Below are 27,649 nucleotides of genomic sequence, written 5' to 3' on the forward strand. Positions count from 1 at the left end.
AGTTTTCAGACAGGCACTCATACAGTGTTGCTCGCAGTACTGAAAGGACACGGACACTGCATTTTAGGGGGAAAACATCCAAGATACCGGACGGAATATTTCCTCATTGATGCTCCACTACTTCAGCTGTTACTTTTCTCCAGGCTGGACAGTGTTTTTTAAGTATCCACCTGATGTTTCATGGCGCGGAGGGATGCAGCGGAATCGATTCACTCCTTTGAACGCAAATGACTGAATTCATCTGAACGCAGTTCAGAAAGGTTTCAGAGATTAGACAATTATTTTTGCCTACCTTTTTTTTTTTTTTTAACTAACACAAATAGCGCAAATATTCAAAAAAAAAAAAAAAAAAAAAGAATAAAGTGATTGCCATTTGAAGTCGTGCTGTTTATACTGTTCTTAAACTTTGCTTCTTCGGACTTTGCAGTAGTTTATTTGTGCCTGACCAGTACTTACTTGTTTGTAGACTCCTCCTAAGCGCTGGTTTTGGACGCCCGGGAGCGACGCGCTCAGTGTCTCCCATCGCTTTGGGGAAACTACGGCGCAACATGTATCCAGCGCGGCGCGGGCGAACGCGTGCTGCGGACTCACAGACGCCTCGGAACATCATGTCAAGGCGCGCGTTAACTCTGAAGTGGAGCGCAGGATGGATTCTATTGTTTTCAATCATCAATAACACTTGCGCGCAAGGTAAGCGTCTCCGGTCTTACAGTGGCCTCTGACACTCCGAGCTCACGAGTCAGTGATGTGTGATTTATGGAAAGACTCCTTACTGAATGAGAATGGAATTCCTGTCATAATTTGGAACCGATTCTAACGGGATTCTAAACGTTAGAATCAAAAAGAGCATGGTTAAGCTGACATCTCCAGATATGTAGTTTTCAAGATTTCAGTTTATTCAGATCTTAAGGTCACTTCTAAATTATGATAGCAATATTATGAATTTACCTTTGGGAATAAATCAATCATTGCTGCTATGAATTTAGGTGATAACCCGGCAGATGTGGTTGAACTAATACCCTGTGGTCTCTAGCTCTGGCCAACATGCCCCATCATTTGTAACACAATCCCATGGGATGGAGTGATCACAGGCACCCAGCATCACCGCAGTTCACTTGTGTTATTGCTTCTAGATCACACTTACACAATGGGTAAGGTTTGAAAAGAGAGGTCTGTCAGAGAACAAAACATTTATCTCAGCTCATTTGTGATCAGATTGTGGAAAAATGACCTTAATGCCCAAATGCAATGATGGATGAAAGCTTTTCTTGTTGTGGATCTAACTGAAAAGAAAATTCTATTAAATTGTCATTTCAATTGCCATGCTGTCTTGCCTATTTGGAGGGAAGAAATACCATGAATCTGCTGATATTTGGCCAATTTGAAGTAACTGGTTTAGAACTGTGCACTTTTGTTAGATTTACAGAAATGGTTGTTCCATCATGTCACTTCTTGAAGTTGAAAATCTACAGAGAGCCTTGTGAAAGTATAATGCACATTATCAATTAGTTTTTTTTTTTTTTACTAAAATAATTAAAATACTTGTATTACTGTACTTATTTTACTTTTTTTGAGTAAAAGTTTTATAAAGTTTCTGTGAAAATTTAGGTTTTTGCATTTTATGTTATTATATATTTTAATACATATGTATAAAACATAATGCTTTATGCTCTCTCTCTCTCTCTCTATATATATATATATTGGTGTACAGAAAAGTTAATTAATGTAGTCACATTTACTGTGTCTAGTGGCACCTGTTAACTCTTAAATCCCTAAAACGATCCTAAATCATAGCAAATAATTACAATAAATAATCCCAATAAATAAAATAAAGCAAAAGAGCAAGAAATATATGTTGATTTGAAATGAAAACTGACTTGTCGAACAACTATATAAACCAACAATATATCATGCATCAATTTACTATCCATCCCCCATAGTGCAATACTATCGCTTGTTCATCCAGTTAGCTTCTGAGGGTATTTTACCTTTTGACAAGGTGTTCTGCTCTGTCCACAGGGTGCATTTCTCATCTATTAGCTGCTGTAAAAAATGGCCTCGGCATCCGCAGGCAGATAGTTGATATACAGCCCAGTGATCCATCCTGGTTGACAGGTCTTAAAGTACTGGCACTGGTAATTCATTCTCTGTGAAGAGGTGTGGATAAACTGAGGTGCATCTGACAATTACAATGCCCTAAGCATCGGAGTGCTAAAAGTGTTATAATTCTTGAGCATGTTAGCCTTTGAACAGGCCACATTGAGGTAAAAACGACCCCCTATTTTATCTAAAAAGTGTTCAGCCCTCCCCTATTATGCATGGCACCGTGTTGACACTTATTAGCATCCTGTCATGGAGTGTGTCTATACACTAGCACACTATAGACAAGGTTTGTCCAATGTTTGTTTAGAGCTGAGGGCAGCTTTGTTTTTCCTCGTATTGATCAGATCCCTGTTTTCATCCTTAAGTGTACTTTCAATGCCCTTGGACAGCTTTAAGGGAGCTTAGCGGTGACTAAAAGGAAACCCAGCACTTTGGTCAATGGGTAGAAAAAGCTTTTTGAACCCTTTTCACCTCAAGTCTTTCTCTGGTGATCAATTGCTCGGCTCCACTTGAAGCTGGCAGACTTTGCAGCCCTGAGTGACCGAATGGGTACCTGTCACAGAGGGTGGCAAGAAGAAGCAGCAGCAAGTCGGAGGCTCTTTCTTTCACAGAGGGTGGCATTAACCACCATTGGGGAGCAAAGAGTGTCTGATGCCCAACGTTCCCCCACACGGGGCCTCAGTATTTGTTCTGAAGCTACCTGCTAATGAGTATCAGCGTGACTGGCATGCAGGGTACGGCAGAATGGGAGATCAGTCATCCTTGCGAAGGGTGGAAACATGCAGGATTCCAGAAATTAGGTGGGCTCAGAAGCTGAAGAGGTCTCTAGGGGTGCAAAGGTATCATGTGCTTGTTTTTTTTTTTTCTATCCAAAGGCTGAATATGTTTCTCATGCTGCGTTTAATAGCGATCCAAACTCTAATTCCACCGGGATACCTGATAGAGTCTGCTAAAAGAGACGGCTCCAACAGAGTGACACTTATTTTGTGTTCACCGAAAAACAGAAACCCCCTTCGTGAGGCTGACCACCTTTGGAGAATGCTACCATTAAACCAGTGCACAAATGCCTTACGGACACTTGAAGAAAAGCACAGATATGCCTCAGAATATTTGTATGTGTGTGTTTCTCTGGACAGCTTCTTTCTTGATTTTTTTGAACTAATTCCAATTCTATTGTATTTTGGAAACAATGTCTTAGTGGCACTTTGACGCATCGTATGACAGCTGTCAGCCATCTTTAAATCTTCTGATTATATTTGATAATCCTCCATGCGTACAAAAATGAATTCGGGTGGAATCCACATCTTTATGCGATTAAAACTGCCTGCTCTGTTATTTAAGCGGGATAACGTGTGCGTGCAGGCATATGTCAAGACGTCAACCGCATTTCATTCACCCAAATGAAAGGAATCTGACCCGTTTGCCTTAAAAGCTCCAGGAAATTTGAGTCACAGTCGCGGTAGTTTAAATTCGCCACCATGCGGCTATCCCCCTTTGAGGGCACCAGTAAAAGCCTGTTCCCATATGAACACATGGGGCTCGCACGCTGTTTTTTGATGTCCCAGATGGGCCATAATGAGCATGGAAGACCGCAGCTCCCTAGATGCCTTGTCATAATTATGCGCCCGTGCACCAGTTGCGCCATATTTATCTGTACACGCCGTGACACTTATTTAATTAAACGTCTCTGAAGCAAGGTCCCGGCATGGCAACAGATGTCTCGTGAATTTTTGACAAAACTCTCAGCGTTTTCTGCGAGCCCGATAGCTGCGACAGCCCCAGTGCAAGGCCCATATGAAACAGAATGACAGCCCAGTTCCTGCGATCCCACGCCGTCTAACGCAGTAGCTCTTTCCCGTTCCTCTCCATTGCAGTCTGCTGATGTTTATTCATACAGCCAGTAGACTGAGGAATGAATAAATGGCTCAAAATGAGGCACGTCGACCTCTGAAAGGCTCCGTCTGTTTTTTCATTACTGGATGTCAAACTTTGCTTCTTATCAGAGCGGCGGCTCACGTTAATCTGCCTCTAGACCGAAAGCGATTGTAGCCTAATATTAGAGGACCTGTAGACTGACTGAACCGAGCCTGTATCTCGCTCCAGGAGGCTTTTAAACGGAATCGTTCGAGCAGTAAAACTGTTTGGATAGCGCAGAATGGAAATATAATCAGATAAGTTTAGACTTTAGGGCCCCTGCATAGTAATTGCTGTGAGCCTGAGGGGGTATGACTGTCAGTGTTTGTGCGAGGCCAATGAGAGTCAGATCTAGCAATGCATCCATGAAATGCTGGCTCCTAATGCAATCCCCGAGGTGATCCAACTGCTTGCTATCCGTCTGCTGCGAGCGCTCGAAAGAACGCTTTCATTATTCTGCCGCAAATGCATGTCTTTTTATATCACGCTACTGGAACGGCACTGTTATCGGGTTTGATCCTGTCTCAGTAGTCTGTTGGTGCAAACAAGGATTTATTCATGGAGCTTTTAAAAATTCTGTGTTAAACTGAATCCCGTGAATTTTTTGCAAACACCATTTGGCTCCGGAATCTCAGGCTGGCTCCAATCAGTAAGGAAACAGTTTCTGTCGACGGCCAGCTGCTGGAAGCTACTCGCCTGATGATGATGATTATGAGAACCCTTCAGTTTTGTAATCGTCTGCTCTCTTAATATTGCTAAAGTGTTCATTTTTGCTACAACATTATGTCGAGAACATTATAAGTGTTTGTTCACTATCTCTGTGGCGAAGTGATTAACTCATGGCATCAGTATGTATCACATCCATTCATAGCACGGCTCTTGATGGTAGATGCTGGTTGTGTAGGTTGAAAGTTGATGCTGTGTACGAGGATTGATCTACTGGATCTGAAGATGTAAGTGTTTTTTGTTGTGGAGGGATTTTTCACGCTATTGACAAGACCATTACTGCATATGTTGTGCTTAGAATGCTTGACTCTATTGTGGGATGTTGATGTCAAGACGTCATTGTTCAAAAAGCTTGGTTTGCAAGCTGAACCGGCACCAAACCAGCATAAAAAGTCTGCAAGTCTTGTATCTGACCATCTAAAGGTATATAGTAAGATTAGTGATATTGATAAAATAAGTGACCATTGTTAGTCAAATTAAATATCGTACAAGACCCCAGAAAATTCAGTGCTGTTAAAAATACACCAATGTTTCAAAAGAAAAAAAAACCTGGCCTCCTATCAGACTCGTTGTGCGTGTGTCTATTGTTCGATATTTGCATGAGTGAGCTATTTATTTCAAGTGTACCCATTCACTGTTCTCTTCCAAGTCAAATTAATATGAATAATCACAATTTACTTAAGTGCTGTATTTGGCAGGCTGATAAATGGTTTGCTGTTGGCACAAAGTTGCCTTTGAACTTAAAAAGTGAACAAAACTTCCCCAAAATTATGTTTGCACTTTATTTTACAGTATGTGTACTAACATGTACTTATAGTGTACTTACAGTGTATTTATCTAAGAAAGTTCTGGTAACACAAGGTAACTACAATGGGGTAGGGCTAGGTTTAGGGGTAGGTTCATAAATATACATTCTGTATACTGAAATATTTTTGCTACACGTTTGAAATGTACATCTACATTATTTGTGAAGCCTTTTGCCTCAACAAACTCCTAATTTGCTGCCAAATATTAGTTAGGAAGGTACTTCTGAAGTTTAGGTATGGGGTTGGGATACCACTTTAGTTTAGGGACCAATTACTTATTTACATGCATACTATTATTAAGTAGCATATGCACATGTTAATGCGTCTCCATAACATGGCGGCGGTGGGAACAGCGAGAATAAAAGTTACGCCTTCTTTCTTCGCGTGAGCATTTAGGCTGCGTAATGCAAATATTTAACCTACCCCTCATGGAAAACATTGTGCATTTTTAGATTTTTTCTTTTTTTAAGCCTTTTGAATAAATTACAGGGTCATAGGTAGAGTCATCATAAACCACTTTTATATTGTTATACCTTTGTCATTCCTGTCATTATAAAATTTGCGTCCTTATAAATCACCCAAACCAGTGCACACACACACACACACACACACACACACACAGACACGCACATAGACACCTGAAAGTTTGCAGGCAAGTTTACTGGACATAGATAATATTACAAAGAGCAAAGAAAAAAGGGCTGATCAAGGTCACAAACATGACAGGTTGTTTCGATAAACATTTCATATTTCTTGCAATCTACTGCAGTGTGCACGATTTTTCTCTCTTAGATTAGTTTTTTGATATGTTGTACTGCAACATGACCTAAAAGCATCCAAAATGCAACATTGTGAAATATTGTTGAAACATTTTGTGCTTGCTGGGATGCCAGCCACAATATCAGTCAATTTGCTGTAATATTGAATGATAACATACAACACTGACCCTGTTTACTTTCTTAACCCTTGTGTTGTGCTGAAAATCCTTCATCTAATTTGGTGTTCCTGGTAAAAAAAAACAACTAGCCTTTTATCCCGTTTTTGAGGAAAAAAAATAAAATCACATACATTTTTGTCAAAACCAGATGTGTATAAGCTGATTTAAGTGATCAGTCAGTTCCAAGAAGAAATACAAAATCTGTGATAATTAAAAGAAAACAAGCCAAAAAGTCTGAATCTAATATTTCATAATAATATAGCAGAACAAGAAATGTATGAGCACTTTTATGAAGGCTGGTAATTTTTGACCAGGAACTCCACAAGTGTATAAAAATGCGAAAAAATTTATTCCACAAAACAATATGTGTGAACAAAATCAGTAGTTTTTAGTCCAATGCTCTAACATTGTAACATTTGTTTGCATATTCTTTAGTGGAAATCTAACGACGCTTCTGAAATGATTTTCCGTTCTGTTGACTTAATCAAAACCATGCGGGATTAAAAGAACCAATGGACCAATAGGTTTTTCCTTTTTTTTTGGATAATGCTTTGTTCTGTACCTGAACTCAAATCAATTTATAACTCGCAGGCAGATCATTTGATATTTAAGATGGGAGGAAACAGAAACTGAATGCTGTAAGATTTAATGCTTAATGAGAGGGATGTCAATAATAATAAAAAAAAACCTGCCTTTGGATTAAACATATTATTTCAAGGCTAGTTTAAATAAAAGATCATCAGCTTGAGTGAATTTGGTTTTCATTTTGAGATTGTTCACTGCAACAGAGAGGGGGAAATGTCGGTGTTATTATAGGCTTAATAAACGTTCTGCATGTGCATTTGCTTGGAGATCATTTGTTAAGAAATTCAGTTCAAATTTGCACAAGACAAAATGGAAAAGGCTACCATGTGTATGTGTGTTCATATGAAGTCTTTATGTAGCGAAGGTTGTTTCTGAATAGCTGCAGTGCACAGTGATCGTCTTCTGAAGAGACCTTGGCCACCGACATGATTAGCGTCGGAATGAAATTAGCAGGTCTTTCAAAGCGATCTTGGCATGGCAGGATTGCTTTGGAAAGGAGAAAATGTGATGAAGTTCTGACAAAGTGTCATTTTCCTGCTGCATACAAGCTTGTTTCAAGCCTCTGGGCTGTTCAGTGTAAACATTTCAACAACAGAAAGCTTGACTGAAGGGAAACAGCAGCTAGAAACAAAGCCCTCTACATCTTTGCCCTTATTCAGCATCATCCTCCTGGGAAGCTGGGAGTGCATTCTTGTGTTGTGAATAAAATAGCAAAGTGGCAACACGAACGTATGATAGAGACATTGATAGAAAGATTGAAAACGGGGGGAGGCGGAGGGGGAGAGGAAAGCAAAGGAGATGCAAGCCTCGTTTTCTTCTGAAAAGCTCCAGCGCTATGAACCCATTTATGTGCACAAAAGACTGAGCTTTGTTGTTCTGACTGTACATGCTCAAAAAAGGTGCTGAAACCAAGCCCGGCCAATCATAACATGGATAATTTTACCCATAAAACAATCTTTTGCTCTCTTTCTCTTGTAACACAAAAAGCTCTCAGCACAGAGCGGTACTGCAAACCATTTTGAGTAGTTTTTTACAGATTTCAAGGATTGGGCCTTAAAGATCCAGTGTATGCACATTTACAATTTACCAACAAGAAAAAAAGATTATCAATTGGAGAATAATGCTTCATGAGTAATGTTTTGAGTCCCTTTTATGAGAAAAAGGGCAATGGCAATGACGTTTCATATAAGAATAAATGTGTAACATTTACTTAAATGCAAATATTAAAGTAAAATAGTTTGAGAATAAAGTCTATATATCTATCTGTCTGTCTTTCTCGGTCGGTGCAGAATGCAATATAATTTTGAATGTATGTCAGCAAATGACATACCGCAATTTGGACTTTAAAGGGGGGGTGAAATGCTATTTCATGCATACTGAGTTTTTTACACTGTTAAAGAGTTGGATTCCCATGCCAAACATGGACAAAGTTTCAAAAATTAAGTTGTATGTTTGAAGGAGTATTTCTGTTCCAAAAATACTCCTTCCGGTTTGTCACAAGTTTCGGAAAGTTTTTTTCGAGTATGGCTCTGTGTGACGTTAGATGGAGCGGAATTTCCTTATATGGGTCCTAAGGCCACTTCTGCCGGAAGAGCGTTCGCTCCCGTATAGCGAGGCTGAGCACAAACATGTGACTGATCAGAGCGATTCACTGATCAGAGCGAGAGCGTCGCGAAATGTCACAAAAGGAGTGTGTTTTTGGTTGCCAGGGCAAGACAACCCTCCACAGATTACCAAAGAAAAAACAGCATTAAGGGACCAGTGGATGGAGTTTATTTTTACAGAGCATCAACGGAGTTGTGCAAGTGTTTGTGTTTGTTCCCTGCATTTCTAAAATGCTCGTTTTACAAACAAAGCCCAGTTTGACGACGGATTTGCGTATCGTTTATTTCTTAAGGATGATGCAATCCCAAAGAAAAAGGGTCACGATTGTGTGTTGGAACCACAGGCGGTGAGTAAAACTGCTTCAAATATCTCTGCCTCCTTGTTAGTGCGTCCGCCTCCCATCAGAGACCCGGGTTCGAGCCCCGCTCGGAGCGAGTCGTTGCTGCTGCTGCTCTCGTTCAGTTTCAGCCTTCACAGCTGTCACAGCTTCAAAACGCTCTCAACACAAAAGCCTACTCGTGCCCGTGATTCTTTAGCTCCGCCCACACGTCACGCCTCCAGGTACAGACTATCTTTCTCTTATGAATATAATAAAACTAAATACTTTTTGGAGTTATGAAGGATGCAGTACTACTCTATAGGTACTCAAGATTAACAGGATATTGAGTGAAAACGAGCATTTCACCCCCCCTTTAATCGATTCCTGAGTGTAGATCCACAATCTCCTTAAGACCTTCCACTGAGCCCTCTCTATAAGTGACAGGAAGACATTTCTGAAAGCGCGGCACACTCATCGTGACTGTGGATGGAAATGTTTCAGATTGTGAAGTTGCCTGCTGTCCCATCACACCCCTCCTTTCCAGCCCTCTTCCCTCCACCGTTTGGCAGTGGGCCTGGACGTTTGCCTGGCTGGGAGCCCCTGGCTGCATCTCAATGCCTTGTGCTGGGTATTGATTAGGACAAACGCTGAGCTCTCCCCACCAGCACAGACTCGGCGCGTGTGGGAATGTGTGGCTGTTTGATGTCACTTGTGTTTCTCACTCTTCCTTTCCTTCTTATTTCTCTGTCTTCCATCTCGTCTGCGATTCTTCAAATGCTGGTGACATAGCGAGCAGCCTTGTAGCCGTCTCGTGCGCTTGATGTTTCTTTGCATCGCACCTTCTTTGCAAAACAAATTGATGGTGCATGCTTTGAGGTGGAGGCTCACGAGCCCCTCATGCGTTTCTGAAACTGGTACATGTGTGTTCACATATATGCATGAGTGTACTTGTACAAGGCATGCAGAGAATATATAAATGTTGACTTGCTGTTCACACTTGCAACCACATTTCTTCTCCTCACAGATTCTGTATTTATCACGTATAGTCAGTCACGGTATTAAAAGGAATAAAGTTCACCAAAAAAAGACAATTCTGTCACTGTTTACTCATCCTTATGTTGTTCTAATCCCACATGCTGTTCGGTGGAACTCAAAAAGATAAATTTTGAATTTTCAAACAGTTCATTTGCATACAACATAGTTACTATATGCGGCAAGCTCCAAAAAATAAACTAAAAATATTAAAAAGTAGCCCATATGACACTAAAATATGTTTGACAAAATGTCAAGCATAATTTTCCTTTCTTGTTCACAAAGTTCACTTCACAAAGTTGATGCTAATCCTTATGATGCATTCAATACGAAATTCAATGCACAATAATATACTGTTGAACACACTCCTTTAACTGAAAATGTTAAGTATTAATATAACTATTAAATTTAGAACACTGACATTTAGCCTTCATTAAACTGAATAATAATAATAATAATAATAAAAAGTCAGTATTGTCTTGACTGCATGATTATTAAAAAAACATTGATTAATAATGATTGTTTAAATTAAAGGACTGATTAAAGCTTCTAAAGATATCCATTCTTTTGTTAACAATATTATTGCTTAATTAATATTGATGGCAGAATAAACAGCAGCAGTTAGGCTGCAAATACAAGACTTTTTTTCTGGTTCTTTTGATGTCACTGATTTAAAATATATAGAAATAATTTGCTACATGGGCAACTTTAATGGTTCTTTTATTTGGGGTTTATCGTCACTGTGAAGTTTAATTGAAAGAGAGCTGCATAAAGATTCTCCAAAATATCTGGGTCAAAAAAAATAATAATGACGGGATGGAATGGAAATGTTATGGTTATTCTGTATGGCTTTATAAAATAGCGCATTTATTTTGTTATATACAATAATTGGTCTTCTCAAGCTGCAATGAGTTGGGAAATGACATTTGGTTTTGTTTTTCTCTGCTAGGCTATAATTGTGAGTGTCTTACAAACTGACCAATTTAATGTGTTAATAGATTAGCGCCATTTAATATGGACTGTTGTTATTAGAATGAGGTACGAGACCCAAGATAAGTCAATTCCATCACCGCCTGTGCCCTGAATGATTTAGTAAAGGTTATTGAAGCTATTGAGGTTAAATGGAAAAACTGCGGTGCATTGCTTTTTGCTCCTCTTGCAGTAATGAATACTGACAGAGATAAAAGAGATTGTGTGCGGATATTTATTCTCAGACTCTAATAAAAGTCTTTATTGCCGATATATATATAGACCGTTTCAAAAACATGTGCGCTAAATTCTTGACAGAGGCGGATTATCATGTGGCTACAAATTGCCCCTTTGGATTTTTTGTATAAAGCATAATTTCTGAGCTCAGTCTTTAAACGCTTCCAGAAGTGTCAGTGTTTCCAGTATCGAGCGGACTGTATTCACCATGTCCAACATTAGAATCAATTCTGGTCAATGGAGAAGCATGTTTGAAAGAAAGATGCTCTTTGCACAATAAATCCCTATCATGTTTATTATGAGGTCATACAACGGAAAAGAAAATGCATTTGAAAGAGAGTGAGAGATGAAAAGAGAAACCAAGTGAGTGCACCGGAGAACAGATATTGATGTGGTATACAGTAGTGCGCATCTCAAATTCAGCCTTGATCCCATTTAGCTCAGAAAGCCTGTTTGTGTTTGGCTCTGCGTTCATTTGACGAGGGTTGTCGCCGTACCAAAATTTCAGCTGGTACCAATCCCAGTGAAATTTCACAGTTCTGCAAAATCCTTTCAGTATACCACACCAACAGCAAAACAATTATGCTATTGAACGCATTCTTCTTCATTATTAATGGTAGTAATAACAAATGAAACGCTGACATTTAGCCTTCAGGTATTTCTCAGACAAGTAAACATTGTTTAATTACTCAAGAGAAGGAAAACAAGCCGTTTAAAAATAAAGAACAAAAAAGAACAAAGGATCAAATTTGATGCAATAAAAGAAATCACTGCAATAGAACAAAATTAATTCAAGAATAAACAGTGCTTGAAGTTTCTCAGTTATTCAGTGAAACATTTCAAGTATTCAATTGCATATTCAGGATCTATCTATCTATCTATCTATCTATCTATCTATCTATCTATCTATCTATCTATCTATCTATCTATCTATCTATCTGATAGAAGTACTGTTTTATCGGCTGACATGCCTATTATAGTTTTTCCTAGTCGCTTTGGTACATTTCTCGAATCATCCTTGACATTTGCAAACATTAAGTGCATTTCTCAGAACAACTCGTACAAATAGCAAAACACCATGATTACCTGCAAAAGCCAGTCTCTTGCTCAAAATTCTTAGTTCGTCTCTCAAAAATAAATATGTGTCAATGAACATGTCAGTGCCATCAGAATGCCAAGTCCTTGTGTCATTGTGTACAGATAAGAGTCAAATTGCTTGGTCATGTTGTCAATATAACAGTGTACTTTGGAGGGATGTTCTGATGTAAACTATGGCTACAGGTTTGATGACAATTATTGTAAATTGTAGGTTACACCTTAGTGTATGTGGGAGTTTCCAAGAGACTGGACAAGATTCACGTTTACGCTTTTACTGTTTGTACTGTAATTTGTTGACAGACCATGTCACTGCGATACAGAAAGGAAAAGACAGCACTGCATAGCAAAAAAAAAAAAAAAAAAAAAAAAAAATGTAGAATGTGAACATAGGACAATCTCCTTAGTGACTTCCCAGTCTTCCTACACCTCCTGAGGTTCCAGAAAACTAATGCAATTTATTTTACAGTCCTTAAACCTAACCGTACCCCATGTAGTTACCTTGTATTACCAGAACTTTCTTAGATAAATACACTGTAAATACACTATAAGTGCATGTTAGCACACGTACTGTAAAATAAAGTGCAACCACTAATTTTCATATGCGTCAAAATGAATATCTTCTCTTGCGATGCAGGGTGGAAAGAATCTTTTAGAGTGTCTTATCCAGCCTCTGCAGGCATCTGCTGTGATGTCAATGGCAGCCAGAAGGGTCATCTGTCTATGTGGCTGGCGATCATATACTTTCCATCTCCATGCTGAGAAAAAATCCTCAATGGGGTTAAGGAATGGAGAGTAGGGCGAGAGGAACTCCATCATCTTCCTTTTGTGGTCTGCAAACCATTGCCTGATGATGTTGGAGTGATGGAAACTGACATTGTCCTAAACTGTCACGTACTTTGGCAGGTCATCTCCAATCTGACCCCTCTCTTGTTCAGGGATGAGATCCTTGTAGAAAGTGTCTGAAAAGGTGACAAGACACCCTGTATTGTATGGCCCAATAATGGAAATTTGCATAAGCATACCATTCTCAGAGATAGCAGCACCCATGGTTATGTTCCCGCCCCGTTGGCCTGGCACGTCAACTGTAGCTCTGTGGCCGATGATATTTCGACAACGGTTTCTGCGTTTCGTGAGGTTGAAGCCAGCGTCATCCATGTAGATGAAGCGGTGCGGTGGTTCACTTGTTTTCAGTTTCATTATACTCCATATCCAGAAGACACAAAATGAGTTTTATGAATTACATGGACGGATGTGTGTTGTGCTCTGGCTGTATATATATACACTTTCCAGTTGATGGTTCATGAGATGCACCTTCTTTAGAGAAAATCAAGATTCACCAGGGAGCAATTGACCAGTGCAGGACAGATTTAGAAAAAGTCTAATGGAAATAGTATAGAAATATGCTTGACATATTATGACAACTTTTTCAACCATTTTGCATGTAAAGACTTAACTATAAACTAATGCTTAAATGTTGTGGGGGGTGAGACTATTCAACAGAGACCCATTATAATACATTTTGATCAACATGACATAAGCAATTGATAATGTAGGAAACAGCAGATAAATTGTACATAATCATTTGCATGGATGTACCAAAACATTTTATGTAACTTGTTCAAAGAAATGAGAAACTGCTTTTTTTATGTGCACAAGTGACACGATGTGAAGATTGAACAGGTAGTTTTATGAGTTTCAATTCTGATCTGAGAAATGTACTGAGAAAAAAAAAAAAAGTGACACACACACACACACCAACACACACAAATGAAATGAAACCTCCTGCTCGACAATCCCTCAGTATTAGATTCATCCTGGCCGCAAGCGATTTCATAAATTGATGGGAACAAGATCTGTCATTCTTCTACCTTTCTCACAATCATACCATTCGCTTTTAAGTTCACTGTTCTTGCGTTAAATCTCTACTCATCTGGCATGTTTATGTTGTCCTTACCTCTTGGCTACTTAAGCTCAACTCTATACAGTTAGGTTGTTTTCTTGTGAAAGATCCTGTAGGACTCCCACTTGCTCTGATGCACTTTGACAAATACATCGAGGGCACATGAAGGGTCACGAAGGAAAGAAACTGAAGCAAGTTCTCCAAATGAAACAAAGAGTCGCTAGCTGAAGGGAGAGGCTGCTCATGTCTCAGTGAATCAGTGCAGGGCCGGTGATCTGGGTGAAACTTTGTCATCCGGTCTCCGCACTGGTCTGCAGGGGCTCTGGATATAGCGGCATCACGGGGGCTTGTGTCTGAGAAGCGTCCTCTTGTCTCTTTGAGTGGTTGTGAGCCCTGCGAGGACCTCTGAGATACATGCACATTACTGTACTGTACATACAGAATCACACGCTCACTCTACAGTGTTTGTTTCCTGCCTTGGCTTTGTGTTGTGGACTTGGGAGATTCATCAAAGGCATCAAAAGTAGCATCTTACCAACAGTGTTCACTCAAATGTGTAATTCCTGCATCGCTAGCAGCTTCAAGCAGAATTCCATTTAAGGTATACTATATTGTTTCATCGGTTCATACATTTCCTGGGAATCAAACCTTTGACCTTAGCATTGTTAGCGCATTGCTTTACCGTTTGGGCTAGAGGGATGACTAGTTTGTTTTAAAGAAGTTCTTTATAATTATGAGTCAACCAGATGCCGACTTGAATCCTGAACGGAATATGTTTAATTATGGAAATATTGCTCACAGCTGATAATTTGAAGAATGTCATTAGCATGCTAGCATGCTTAAGCACAACATGCTGTTAGCTTGTTACAATCCTCTAATTCCCTCTTCCTCAAATCTTGCCCTGGAGGTCCAATGCGCTGCATTTGGAGTTTAGCTCCAACCCTGATCAAAGTCACCTGCTTGTGATTTTCTAATGAACACAGAGTCATTGATTGGCATTGATTAGCATGCTCAGGTGTTCTTGATTAGGGTTAGAGCTAAACTCTGCAGGAAAGTGGATCTCGAGGTCCAGATTTGAGGATCCCTGCTATAATTCTTCCTTAACTAAAATATTGAAGTTTAGTTAAGTTATAAATTAGGCAAACTCACTATTCAACTAACTGGCTGTAAGATGACCAGTCAACCAGAGTAGCAGTAAATCAGTAAATAGCAGTGAAATTATTTACAAAATGCAAATAAAAAAACACAAATGACAAATTTGTACTGTGTCATGTGGTGTAACCATCAAGTAAAAAGCATTAGCATAATTTGAACTCACATCTTAGTCATTAATTGGAAACACTTTACAATAGGATTCCATTTGTTAAAAAAAGTGAAAGTTACATGATCACATTCAGCCAAGTATGGTGACCCATACTCAGAATTCGTGCTCTGCAATTAACCCATCCAAAGTGCACACACAGAGAGCAGTGAACACACACACACAGAGCAGTGGGCAGTCATTTTTTGCTGTGGCACCCAGGGAGCAGTTGGGGCTTCAAAACCTTGCTCAAGGGCACCTAAGCTGTGGTATTGCCAGCCCGAGATTAAAACCCACAACCCTAGGGTTAAGAGTCAAACTCTTGGCATAGTGTTTAACATTAGTTGACTACATTAGTTAACATAATCTTACAATGAAAATCATTTATTAATTTTAGTTGGTGTTGATTCCAACATTTAGTAATGCATTGTTAAAAAAAAAAATCAAAATTATATCTATTAATGTTATTTAATGGACCTGATCTAATGTTGACTAACAGTGAACATTTGTATTTTTTATTAAGAAACGTTAGCAAAGCTTAATAAATACTGTATATATTGATGTATTGTATTGCTCATTGTTAGCTGATGTTAGTTTGTAACTCAATCTTATTGTAAAGTGTTACCCATTATTAAATATATATATATATATCTTCAAGCTTTTTCATAAATCTCATGAATTATTTACAAATATTATTTCAGTTTTGTCCAGCCTCATCAGCCACACTTGAAATTTTACTGCCTGAACGTGCCTTGCCTTTGCATTAAAAGGTTGAATTATCTGATATGCACAGTCAAAGGTCAATAAGGATACTCAAAAAGAATATTAATCAAGAAATGAAAAACTGCCTCATAATATAAGAGGTGTCTTCAAGTCATCTTTTGTGGAAAATAAACACATTTTAGCATACTTTAAAAAATATATAGTTAACTGTAAACTGAATGTAATGGAATTTTAGCACTTAATTTCATGCTAATTGCAATTAAAAGGAAAATATACTATAGTTTAAATGTATATGAAATGAAATAAGCTGTTTTTGACACTTAACTAGGACTTAAGTACATCTTTATATGCTGTTTATAGGCAGTATGTCTTTGAACAATGGTTAAAATATACTACTGAATGTTCAGACAAGCATGTATAGTAAACTAAAATATACTTTATACTTTATAGTAATTTCTACTGATATTGTATTTGTATGTCATTTATTCAAATATATTCGTAATTACAGTTTTGTAAGTTGAAGTTGCAATTTAGTATATTTAAAATGTTACATCAAATATCACACTACATTATAATCCCTTTACATGTGCTTTAGCGTGTCAGTCAACACATCAAAATAAGTGCACTTCTTTAAAATATTATTAAAACAATGATTTAAACTGTGCTTTTAATTTGGCAGTATTATAAAGTGCACTTTTTATGTGTACTTAAGTGTATTAAGAAACAGTCATGAAGTGTGCTGCCTTAAAGTATACTTAAGTGGCCTTTTATTTTATTCATATTACTTTATCTGAATGTACTGTTTTTTTTTTTTTTTTTTTTTTTTTTAAGATTTAAGTGCACTTCAAATTCAATTAAACATGCTTATTTCCCACAAGGGATGGCATGTATGAATTACATTTTATTGATTTATTTAAATAAAGTAATAGGCCTGGAAAAAAATTAATGAGCTTTAGAAGTCGACCAGACTAGAGCAGGGGATTTTTTTACTGGTCTAAGTTTTTCCAGCTGGGTCCACAAATGGATCTTCTGTGATATTTTGTCAAGTGCCTTAATCCATGAATTATTGTAAGGATTCCTGGTGAACTGTATTATTCTATCGTTTCATAACTCCTGTGCTGCTCATCTCCAAAAAGCCCCAAAACAGTAACATACATGCTTGTGATTTGTAGAGGCAGTAGTGTTGCACTTATGTTCACCTGATGAATCGTGTTTTTATGTTAGCATTTCATTAGCCAAAGAGGAACAGACAGACAGGAAGGTGATCTGACAGCTCCCCCCTAACCTGTCCATTGATCCTACAGCCTCATTAAACCTCTTATCCCGTGGCTTTCACACACCCGAGCCTGTCATCACTCTCAAAGCTGTCAGAGCGGAGTAACAGTCAGAACGCACACACACACACACACACACACACATACACACTCATACACACATGTTGCCAGTCTCCGCAAGCAAACAAGCAAGACTGTGTTTTTTTAAAAGCTTTAATCAGGGCACAACAGCGAGGGGAGCATGTCAGCATGCCCTCCTCCCTCTGAAGGCGTGTTTTATTAAAGGTGTCCTGAGCGAGCGGACCGTGCAGAACTTCATGTAGAGCTGGAACTAGAGATGGGGATGAAGTCCAGGGAGGGCATCGTATAACACTTCATTAAAACTCCTCACTGTTAACAGAAGAGATGAGACCTAGTTTAACGCCACACTGCAGCTTTTTCTTTTTTTAATTTGAGGCTCAAATTGAATCGTCAGAAGTTTAGAAGGTGACCTGAAGTGTTTCGCTTTGAGATTGTTAAGGCTGATGAATAAAAGCAGTTGTGATTGCACGAGCAACTTTGGGAATAGGCTGACTTGCTTCACTTTGATGAACAGTGTGATGCAGAGCTCATAAAGCCTTTGGCTGACACCTTGATATGAACATGTCATCTCAGGATCCAATCTGAGAAGGGATATCAATTTGCATACTATTTAGCATGGCAGGATTATCGTGTCCCATGATAGAAATATAATTTCAAAGCTTGGTCTAGGGGACTTCTAAAGTAGACTTCCATTCATGCTTTCTGAGCTTATATTGCCTACAGATTTGCAACAGTTCTCTGAAAGTGGTTAGTGGTATCAAACTTAACACCAATACTAGTTTTGATAACCAAAGCAGAAACAAATTTGCTACTGAACACATATGCACATATGCATATACATTTTAAAAGCTGCCACCTGTCAGTAGAGAACTGAATCTGCAGTTGATTCTATTGATAATTATTATTATTTTTTTATATATATTATAATTATTGATTTCCCAGACAGCAACATAGTGTTGGCCCAGATCCGGCCCACATCTGGCCCGCATGAAATCCATGTGGGCCAGATGTGGGCCAGACCTGGGCTGAAACTGCTTGCTGTCTGGGTTGCTACCAGAAGTTTGGGGTTGGTAAGATTATGTATGTATGTATGTATTTTATTTTAAAGGAGTCACTTATGCTTACTTTACTTTTTATTTGATTAAAATAGAATAAACACACTAATACTTAGTCTTGGGAGGGAGTGTGATTGCAGTCTGGTTGCCACGTCTGCTTTTGGTTTCATGCGTCCATATGATTCAGCAGCTCCAATCTCAAGCTCTGTTTGTCAGAGGCCTCACAAGCCTCGTTACTAATTGCCCTCATTAACAGCCAACACTCACACCTTGCACCTTTCCCTGCAATTAAGACTTTGCAGTAGAGCTATTATTAGGTAGAATAATGTGATGGGTCAAGGAGATAAAGTTAAATCGAATTAATTCTCACTTAAATTGACGATATCTCTTGAACACAATTGGCTTAGAGTGTATTAATCCCAATTTTGAGAAGTCAAAACATGAGACAGGACAGAAAATAAAAGGCTTTTGTTGTGTTTGTGTGAGTTACTCTTTGTAAGATGAACACGACATCCTATGGTAAGGTCGTATTAAAGATCTGCCGTCATTAAATGACAATCAAGACTTATTAACATGAAAACATTTATAAAAATAGGCACAAAGCTCCTTTGAGCAAAGATTGGGTGACAGTGACATTGGCTGAGCTTAACTGACAAAAGCTTGAGGGATCACATATGAGGACGCAAACACACACACACGGACCGTGCACTTTTCTGTTTATTTATTTTTTAACCTGCGAAGAACAGAGTTTGTGTTTGACCATTTCTCAAAAAATCTGAACTGTAATTGACTACGATACATTTTGGATTTAAACTGCACTTGAAACTGTGAATTGAAATAGTAATAAATATAAATCACAATAAACTTTACATTAGGGAATAATGCATTTGTTTGGACAAAATGCATATCACACGTAGAAAAGAACACAGAGTGAACTGCTGTTGGAAAAGTACATGTTTATATAAAGTGCTTTATGCTAACTTTAGTTTAATGTGGCTTGTGCTTGTTTCTTTATCAGAACAGATTTGGAGAAATGTATCATTACTTCAGACAAACCCATCAATAAATTTGTAACTTCGTATCGTTGCTTCCAGTTAAAATATGAGTCCTCTGTCCATAATAATGCTTTCTCACAGTTGGTGAGCAAGTGATGTAATGCTACATTTCTCCCAATCTGTTCAGACGAAGAAACAAACTCATCTATAGTACATTTCTTGGCCTGAGGCTTAGTACAGTAAATTGTCAGCAAATGTTCATTTTTGGCTAAACTATTCCTTTAGCAAAACCCTTTATTCAGCTGTTTATTTTTAACTACACATAGTCTTATGACACACCATAAATGATTCAAAACTTTTGATTGGTTTGATCTGTGAGTCTTTAATGACTTTCATTTGTGTGCTTGCACAGTACACTTTGTGTTGTGTGCAGCCAGCAAAGACAACACAGTAGAAAGATGCTTTATCAATTTATTGTTCTTGCTTTCTTTCCCAGTTCCCAGTCTCTCTTTCACAGCACATTAAATTCGGGCTGCGAATACATAATTCCTTGTGCCATAGTGCTGTACTATTCAGCAGTGCAACACCACATCAAAAACAGCAACTGAAAAGGGACTGGAATTCATGCAAAACATTATTTTTTAAAAGGACTGCTTCTCAGATTATATGCATTTATATTTAATATATTAATTTAATTTATTTTGCTTTAAAATGCAAGCGGTCAGCGCTTTCTGTTACAACATATAAATCACATATAGCCTATATCATTATAATATAGTTATTTTGATAGTTACAGATTCTTTTCTGAAAGGTTCTTAAAAATGCACAAAACAATTTTTTCCCCCGTCTGCTGCCTCTCACATCACAGTTCATATTTTGTGCAGAGTTTGGGTCTGTGTGTGTGTGTGTGTGTGTGTGTGTTAATGCAGTCACAAGATCCCCAAGTTCTTGCCGTCGATCAGTTGTTGTCATGACAATAAACGATGACAGGCAACTTGCCTTTTTTTCTGAATTTGAAACATTAAAATCTCTACACAAATTAATGTCAAAACATAGCATCATTTAGTAGCATAGTCCCATTAGGATCTACAGTACAGTAGTTCATCTTTGGGAGCAGCTTCTCCAACACTGTTGAAGAAATGAGGCACAAAGTATAGCAGATGATTGACGCCTGGCTGAACCGCAGGTGCTTCAGTCAGCCTTCTTCGAATGTTTCGAGCATCTTTTGCCTCGAAGCAACGCAATGCATCATGGGGTTTGTTTTCTCTCTGACATTTATGCTCATAACCATTATCTCATATAGCTCTCTGTGTGACAGTTTTATTCATTCATGTGCTTACAAGATGACAGGGCAGCCATTGATATCAGTTAGTGAAGGAGAGCGAGTGGCTTTGGCTCAGAGACAGAAGCCACGACACGGCTTTAATGAATCGAATCGATTTTGATCCTGTTTACCTCCCCGGATCCTTGCTCTAGTTTTAAAAAGACTTTCATAAATGAGATATCCTGCAAATCGCAGTTATTCTTGAGTATGTTTTGTAGCTATATTGAAAGCGTTGTTAAAAACTGGATCGCTCACAGACACATTCACACAGGCACGCGCAGTTAGACCTCGTCTGACACTTTCCAGAGCCCCTGGTGATCAACATCAAGATGTTTCTGTTCTCTTTAAGGAATATTAAGTTGGTCTGGATGCAAAAAGCAAATGCGTTCATCTAGCTTTCAGTATTCAGCAGTTTTAACTGATTAATTATAGATGTTTATTTGATTGGCTGCGGCTTACTAAACCATGAAGTTATTTGTCAAGCTATTCCAAATAGCAGTTTTGATGTGTTTTGTGTGTGTTAAAAACAACATTTTTAAATGCTTTTATCTTTGATTTCTTGTTTAATTTGTTATTTTTTTTTATAATATCATCCACCCTTCATTACCCTACCGGATTGTCGGATTGTCAACACAGAAAAAAATTTTTCTGACTTTTTTGTTGTTTAGCAAATTCCCTTTCTGGGGGTGTGAATTACGCTTGTATGTGAGGATTAGCCAATCATAACAGAGGTCATTTAGATACAGAAGACTTGAAGGCATAGCTCAGCTGAAAATAAAATGTCATCTTTTGCTCATGTCGTTTCAAATCTGTAAACTTGCTTTCTTCTATGAAACACAAAAGAAGATTTTTTTTTGTTTTGTTTTTTATTTGATTTTCTATGGGGTTCATTGCTGTTTTTTAAAATATTCATTTTATAATTTCAATGTAAGTGTGAGTAAAACATTTTTTAAAGTTTTTTTTATAGTAGAATTTTTTTTTTTACAATTTAGTACTTCAACTTATTTATTTCAGTTGTTTGCCATGGCAACATTTCTATGTTTTAAGTTAGTCATCTAATATATTTTATTTCAGTTTTATTTCAATTTTAAAACAAATACCATTGGCTCCCCAATATGCTATTTTGCTTTTCTAGGGAAGAAAGTTTTTTTTTTTTTTTTTTTTTTTTTTTTTTTTTTTATTTAAACATAAAAAAAAAAAAAATCATTATTCTTCCACAATTCTCAATAGAAAAAAAAAAAAAATTCGGCAAAATATTTAATTAATTTGATTTTTTAACTTTTGATTCAATGACTTCAGTTGTGTTACTGAATATATCAGCGTTTTTGAAGGAATTTCTCGAATTTTTTTTACGGTAACTTGTCGACACCTACTGGCATGATGATTCAATGATATAATCTTTATCTGAAGCGTCAAGTTACTTTCATACTTTCAGAAGGTGATATACTGGATTTGTAGATTTTATTTGAACTATAAACAGTTGAAAAGACTATTTGTGAAGCTGTTTTGTGACACCTGCTCTTTTTGGACCAGAAGCAGTTTGAATGTAGATGTTAATGTTTCTGTGTTAAACATTTAATAGACATAGCCAGCTTATCATCATTTAGGAATAAAATCACATAGGTGTTTGATTCAAGATCATTATATTTTAAGAAAAACAATATACAATTAATTTACAATAAATTACAACAGTTTTTGTTTTAAGACACATTCATACTGTAAGTCAACTTGAGGGAATCTAGCCACAAAATAAGTCTTGAATGTAATTGAAATGCATTGAAAACTCCATATTATTTGGCTGCTAATCTGAATATTAGAGAGAAAAGTCCCCCTCAGTGTCTATTGTGTCTGATTCAAGGAAAGAGTAAAACACTACAAAAGTGCAGAAAATGGTCCCTTTGAAGCTCTAGTAAAGCATTAGCATTCACCACCGAACCACAGGAATTATTTATCTGCCTTAACACTAGTGCAGAATCACAATCCAGTGATGGGGAAAGAGTTAGTAGGTAGAGAAGTGCAGTGTGAACTGCTGTCGGTGGACACATCTGTCAATGCAGCAGCTCCTCTGTTAAAGTCAGTCTGGCTGTTTCACCCAGGCCGCTCTCTTCCCCGTGTGCCTGTCTACCATTTAATGAGACAGTATTTCAATGCTTTCAATACATCCAGTGTGGAAATAACAGGCTCAGAGCAACACACTGAATATAAAACTGTAATACAGTGCATTGTGAGATTTAAAAGCTTTTGAATGAGACTGCTGTAAAAGCTCCTGAACCCTGAGAGACAAAAGCAGCCACATTTCTTCACTGCTTAAGATGTTTTGTTCAACAGTTCTTACCAGGACCGATCAAGCCTTGAAGAACATCAGTTTGGTTGGCACATGGTTCATTTTATGGTTTACATTGGAGGTGATCAGGAGAAGTTGTGATTTTTATTAATATTATGGATGTATACATTTTATCAATTGTAGTATTTGTTGGTTTGATCTTATATATGTTACATACTACAAAGTTACCTAGTAAAAAGTGTACAGTTGTTCTAAAAAACATATTATATTCTGTTTAATGGCAGGTTACATCAAAAGTAGCAAAAGCTCTTGAAATTATTATTTTTTTTTCTGTGCAATAATGCTGAAATGTGTTATTCAGTTAATACATTTTTGTAAATAAAAGTAAAAAAAAAAAAAAAAAAAATACTTAAATCAGATTCTAAACATTATCTAGTTAATTGTCTAGTTAAACATTTTATTACCTAAAAATATGTATCTAACTTAATTAAAAACTAGGGTTTTAATTACAAAGTATTCTTTTATTTTTATTTATTTTATTTACAACTTATTTTTACAATGCATAAAACATTTAGATTAATAAATAATTATTAATATGGAGTTTTATGTTATATATATGCATGTGTGCTTATTTTATTTATTATTTATTGATCTAAATTGACTATACTATTTTTAAATAATTTATTTTATTAGTTTATTGGAGTGCATTTTACCGAAAAATACTATTTTAGTCTTTCTGCTGCCAAAATTTAGTCTTTCTGCTGCCAAAAGTTAGTCTTTCTTTGTAACTAATTGTGAAAGTTACAATTTCCGAGTGAACATTTCTCCACCAAATTACATTCAGTGTAAAATACTAGTTCATTTATTAATCTCTTGCTTTTTCTTCAGCCATTTTTCAGTCTGTGCCATAGCAAAATCCAATGTCATTTTTAACATTGATTAACAAATGAGGCCCATGAAGGAGATGCTTGCTTTTCTGAGTTAGCATATTCGTCATCACTTCCTCCTGTTTGTTTATGCGCGTGTGTGCGCCTTTGCATAATATATGCCTTTTTGAAGTGCATGAGTGTAAATGCCCTGGCGCAAACCTGAACAACAGCAGCGTGTGATTGAAGAACTCCACGGAAATGTCAAGAGTCATCAAGCTCCATTCAGTCACAATCAGCCCCAATTCTGCCTGTAGTGTATTCTTTCAACCAATGCAACATGCTCCCGGGTCCCTCCAGATTTAGCCCTCCTTGACTTTGTCACAAGGATTCGGGATTGAGACTGCACACCCAGATGATAGATCGATTCATACTCCTGTTCTGGGTCAAGGGTCAATTAAAGCTTATTGAATAATAAATGGAAATAAATAACAGGCAGCTGGGAGCGAGCAATGTCTTGGCCTCTATCTGCTCAACCCTCCCTCGCTCTGATTTGCGGCCAGCCCTGTATGAGCCTGTAATGTCCTGTATATATGCAGGGATTCATATTGCAGTCACAGCCACGCTGGCTGAAATTGGTGGTTGAAGATGGAGTTGAAATTGGAAAGTGGTTATCATGTCTGCATGAGGAAACACATTTGAGTCAGTAGGAGGTGGGGGAGAAGAAATCTGGCCGGCTGTATTATGGTGGAGACTGTTTTCTGCTGTGGGCCTGAGATTGTAGCCCAAAGTGAATCCAGACCAACCTGAAGTCAGACGCTCTGAGCAGACACAGGTGAGGAGTCTGCCTAATGATGCATACCTAATGCGCTGCAGCTTTATGACACTGAACAATCACTGCCACCTCATTGAATAGTACTGCATCTGCTGAAATTTTAGTTAACACCTTTGTTATTCACATTTTTTTGTAGTAATTTGCCATTTTCATCTCACGCGACCCCTTGTGACATCTCAGTAAATCTACTGTGAGCAGGCGTACAAAAGACAAAGCATCATGGCGTTTAGCTGTTGAAGCATTTTATTCCTCCTTCTACATATTTTCCTTTCTGCGGCATATGCGGAAAACTGGAAGTTAAAATCTCCTGCAGTCTCTTCGATCTTGTCTTTGAAAAAAATGTCAGGGGAGAGCCGGCGTTCTGTGATCACAAGGCTTTAAAAAAAATCTTTGGACTCGATGTCTGAAGTCGTCTCTTGAGTTTAACACTCCTGCACACTTCTTTACCAGATTGTTTGGGCTTAAAGCTTCTTTGGAAACTATCGAAAATGAACAATACGACTCATTAAATTCTCTTCACGTCTGGTGTTAATATATGTGGTTTAATTTTCACACTCTTTTGCATATTATTATTTAAATGTATGGCACAGTATTGCATTTAATAGACCTGCTAATGCAAGCTGAAGAAATGGCGGCATTAGAACTCCATTTTAAGTTAGACTTCCTAATTGGAAATTCATTCAGATTTTGCAGAGATGTGGGTGAATGTGGGTGGGTTTTATTGTTTATTTGTAGATCTAGAAAGTGTTGACCACCGTAGAAAGTCTCATGCAATTTGGACAAAGATAACATTTTTATCTTTATTTTTATCTTCATTTGCGGACCAAAAAGACACAGAAGACCGCATAAGGGTTAAATACGTTAAGAAGCATAGTTTTGTAAATTTAAGTAATTGGCCAATATATCATTAATATTGTTATATTTTTTAATATACAGTATACTTTTAAATTACATTACAAGTGGGCATTCAGTAGAATTAACACGCTTCTTTTTTTAAGGCGTACCTTTAAAGAAACGTTTAAAGCAAATAAATGCATAGATGTCAAATTCCCCAAAATATATGACAGTAGAACTAGTCTAGCATATATAGTAAATCACCCCGTTACCATAACATGTTAGCACAGCATAGCAGTTGCTAGCAGACTTCTTTGTTGACAATCAGACAACTGCAAACCCAACAGTAGCACTGGCATTCTGTTCGCTGATACATAGGGCAACAGACAACGCATCTCCATTATATTTGAAATTTGCAAATGTTTAGCATGATCATCACACATCCGTCTCTGAATGGAATGCAGCATAATAAAATGTATCTTGTTTTAAGGAGCATGGTAGATATGTGGTTAATTAGCTACAGGATGCCTGCCATTCATTCTGTAATTAGGTAGAAAGCTTGAAATGATAGTATGCCCATGTGAAAAGCTGGTTACGAGAAAAGAGATGCTATCTCATTGGTTTGGATATTTCACTGGCGCTGGGAGTGTGTGTTTAAATTTGTAAAACAGCCTCCACCTGGAAAATGGCAATTGTAACAAAGAGAAACTTGTATATTCAACATCATCCACAAGGATTTTAGTCTCTTTAGGGTGCTTTCACACTTGGTTTGATTGCCTGGTCTGAACCTGTGTCCGATTGCTCCCCACTGCCCCCTGCCCCCACTGATTTGTGTCCATACTGTGTTTTTTTGCGTTCCAAACCATGGTACGATGCTTGCTTGCTTCATTTTTTTTTTTTACTGCTAAAGCACCAAAATAAAATGCCACGTGTGTCTCTTTGTTATGACTGTGATGCAAAGATTCAAAAGAACACAGGATTGAGCAAAAATGAGATATACATTCTTTCTGCTTCAGCGTCATTCATGCTCTTCAGAAAAGCTAGCAAGTTACCCTTAAATACACAGTTTGCCCAATTCATATGTCTTTAATAGCGGTTCACCTATGTGATTTAGTACGATTGTGTTCACATCAGAAGCAAACTGTATCCCAGACCACCCATTCTAGGCGAACTCGGGTATGATTCAAGGTTGCACACACAAGTTCAGAAAACAGCACTCACATTATTAAAACAAACCGAACTCTGATGTCAAACAAACCCGGGTTCGCAACAAAAGTGCTAGTGTGAAAGCTCCCTAATTGTGATCTGGTGAGATGAAAAAAGGAATCAATTAGTCATTTTTCCTGGAACACTTGCATTTAGCTCTTGTTCTCATTAACATATACCGCAATACATCTAGGTTAGGTTGGTTTTATTATTTGTCTTTATGTGCTGATGTGACAGCCCCCTGGGCATTGTGTGCAACCCCTCCCTGCGGGCAGCCACTTCATTCGTCCCGTCATCAGTGCCGGCTCACCGAGTCTATTCAGGCCCACGGGTGGCAGGGGTGGCCCTCAGATCCAGGTTTTGTGTGGTCTGAAAGGAAGTGGCTGTAGGACTCCAGGGCTCAACGGCAGGGTTTTTCATGGGGGGTGTTGGAATATGCCAGGTCAGGACAAACACAGCCATTGTGGTTTGTTTAAGATGGCATTTTGCCAGCCACCTCAATGCAGATGTATTGAGCGGACTCCACCGTCTGCACATTTCTCTCGAAACGTTTACTGCAAACAGGAGCGATCTGAAAAGTGGTGAGAAGGGGTATGAACCTTGTGAACCGGACCTGTGAATATTCGGGCAGTAGTTGAAAG

At 37.9% G+C, this 27,649-nt stretch overlaps 1 protein-coding gene across 6 annotated transcripts in view; it reads left to right on the forward strand.

Moving 5' to 3' along the window:
• Positions 1–352: 352 nt before the first annotated feature.
• Positions 353–27,649, forward strand: part of sdk2a (sidekick cell adhesion molecule 2a) — a 115,577-nt gene continuing 88,280 nt past the window's right edge. For all 6 annotated transcript variants that reach the window (XM_026214973.1, XM_026214982.1, XM_026214991.1 and 3 more), the window contains exon 1: positions 353–690. In XM_026214973.1, coding sequence (XP_026070758.1) covers positions 549–690 — 142 coding nt within the window. In that variant the 5' untranslated portion in view covers positions 353–548. The remainder of the gene's footprint in view (positions 691–27,649) is intronic.

This window comes from Carassius auratus, chromosome 3, assembly GCF_003368295.1.
Source record: "Carassius auratus strain Wakin chromosome 3, ASM336829v1, whole genome shotgun sequence".
Lineage (NCBI taxonomy): Eukaryota > Metazoa > Chordata > Actinopteri > Cypriniformes > Cyprinidae > Carassius > Carassius auratus.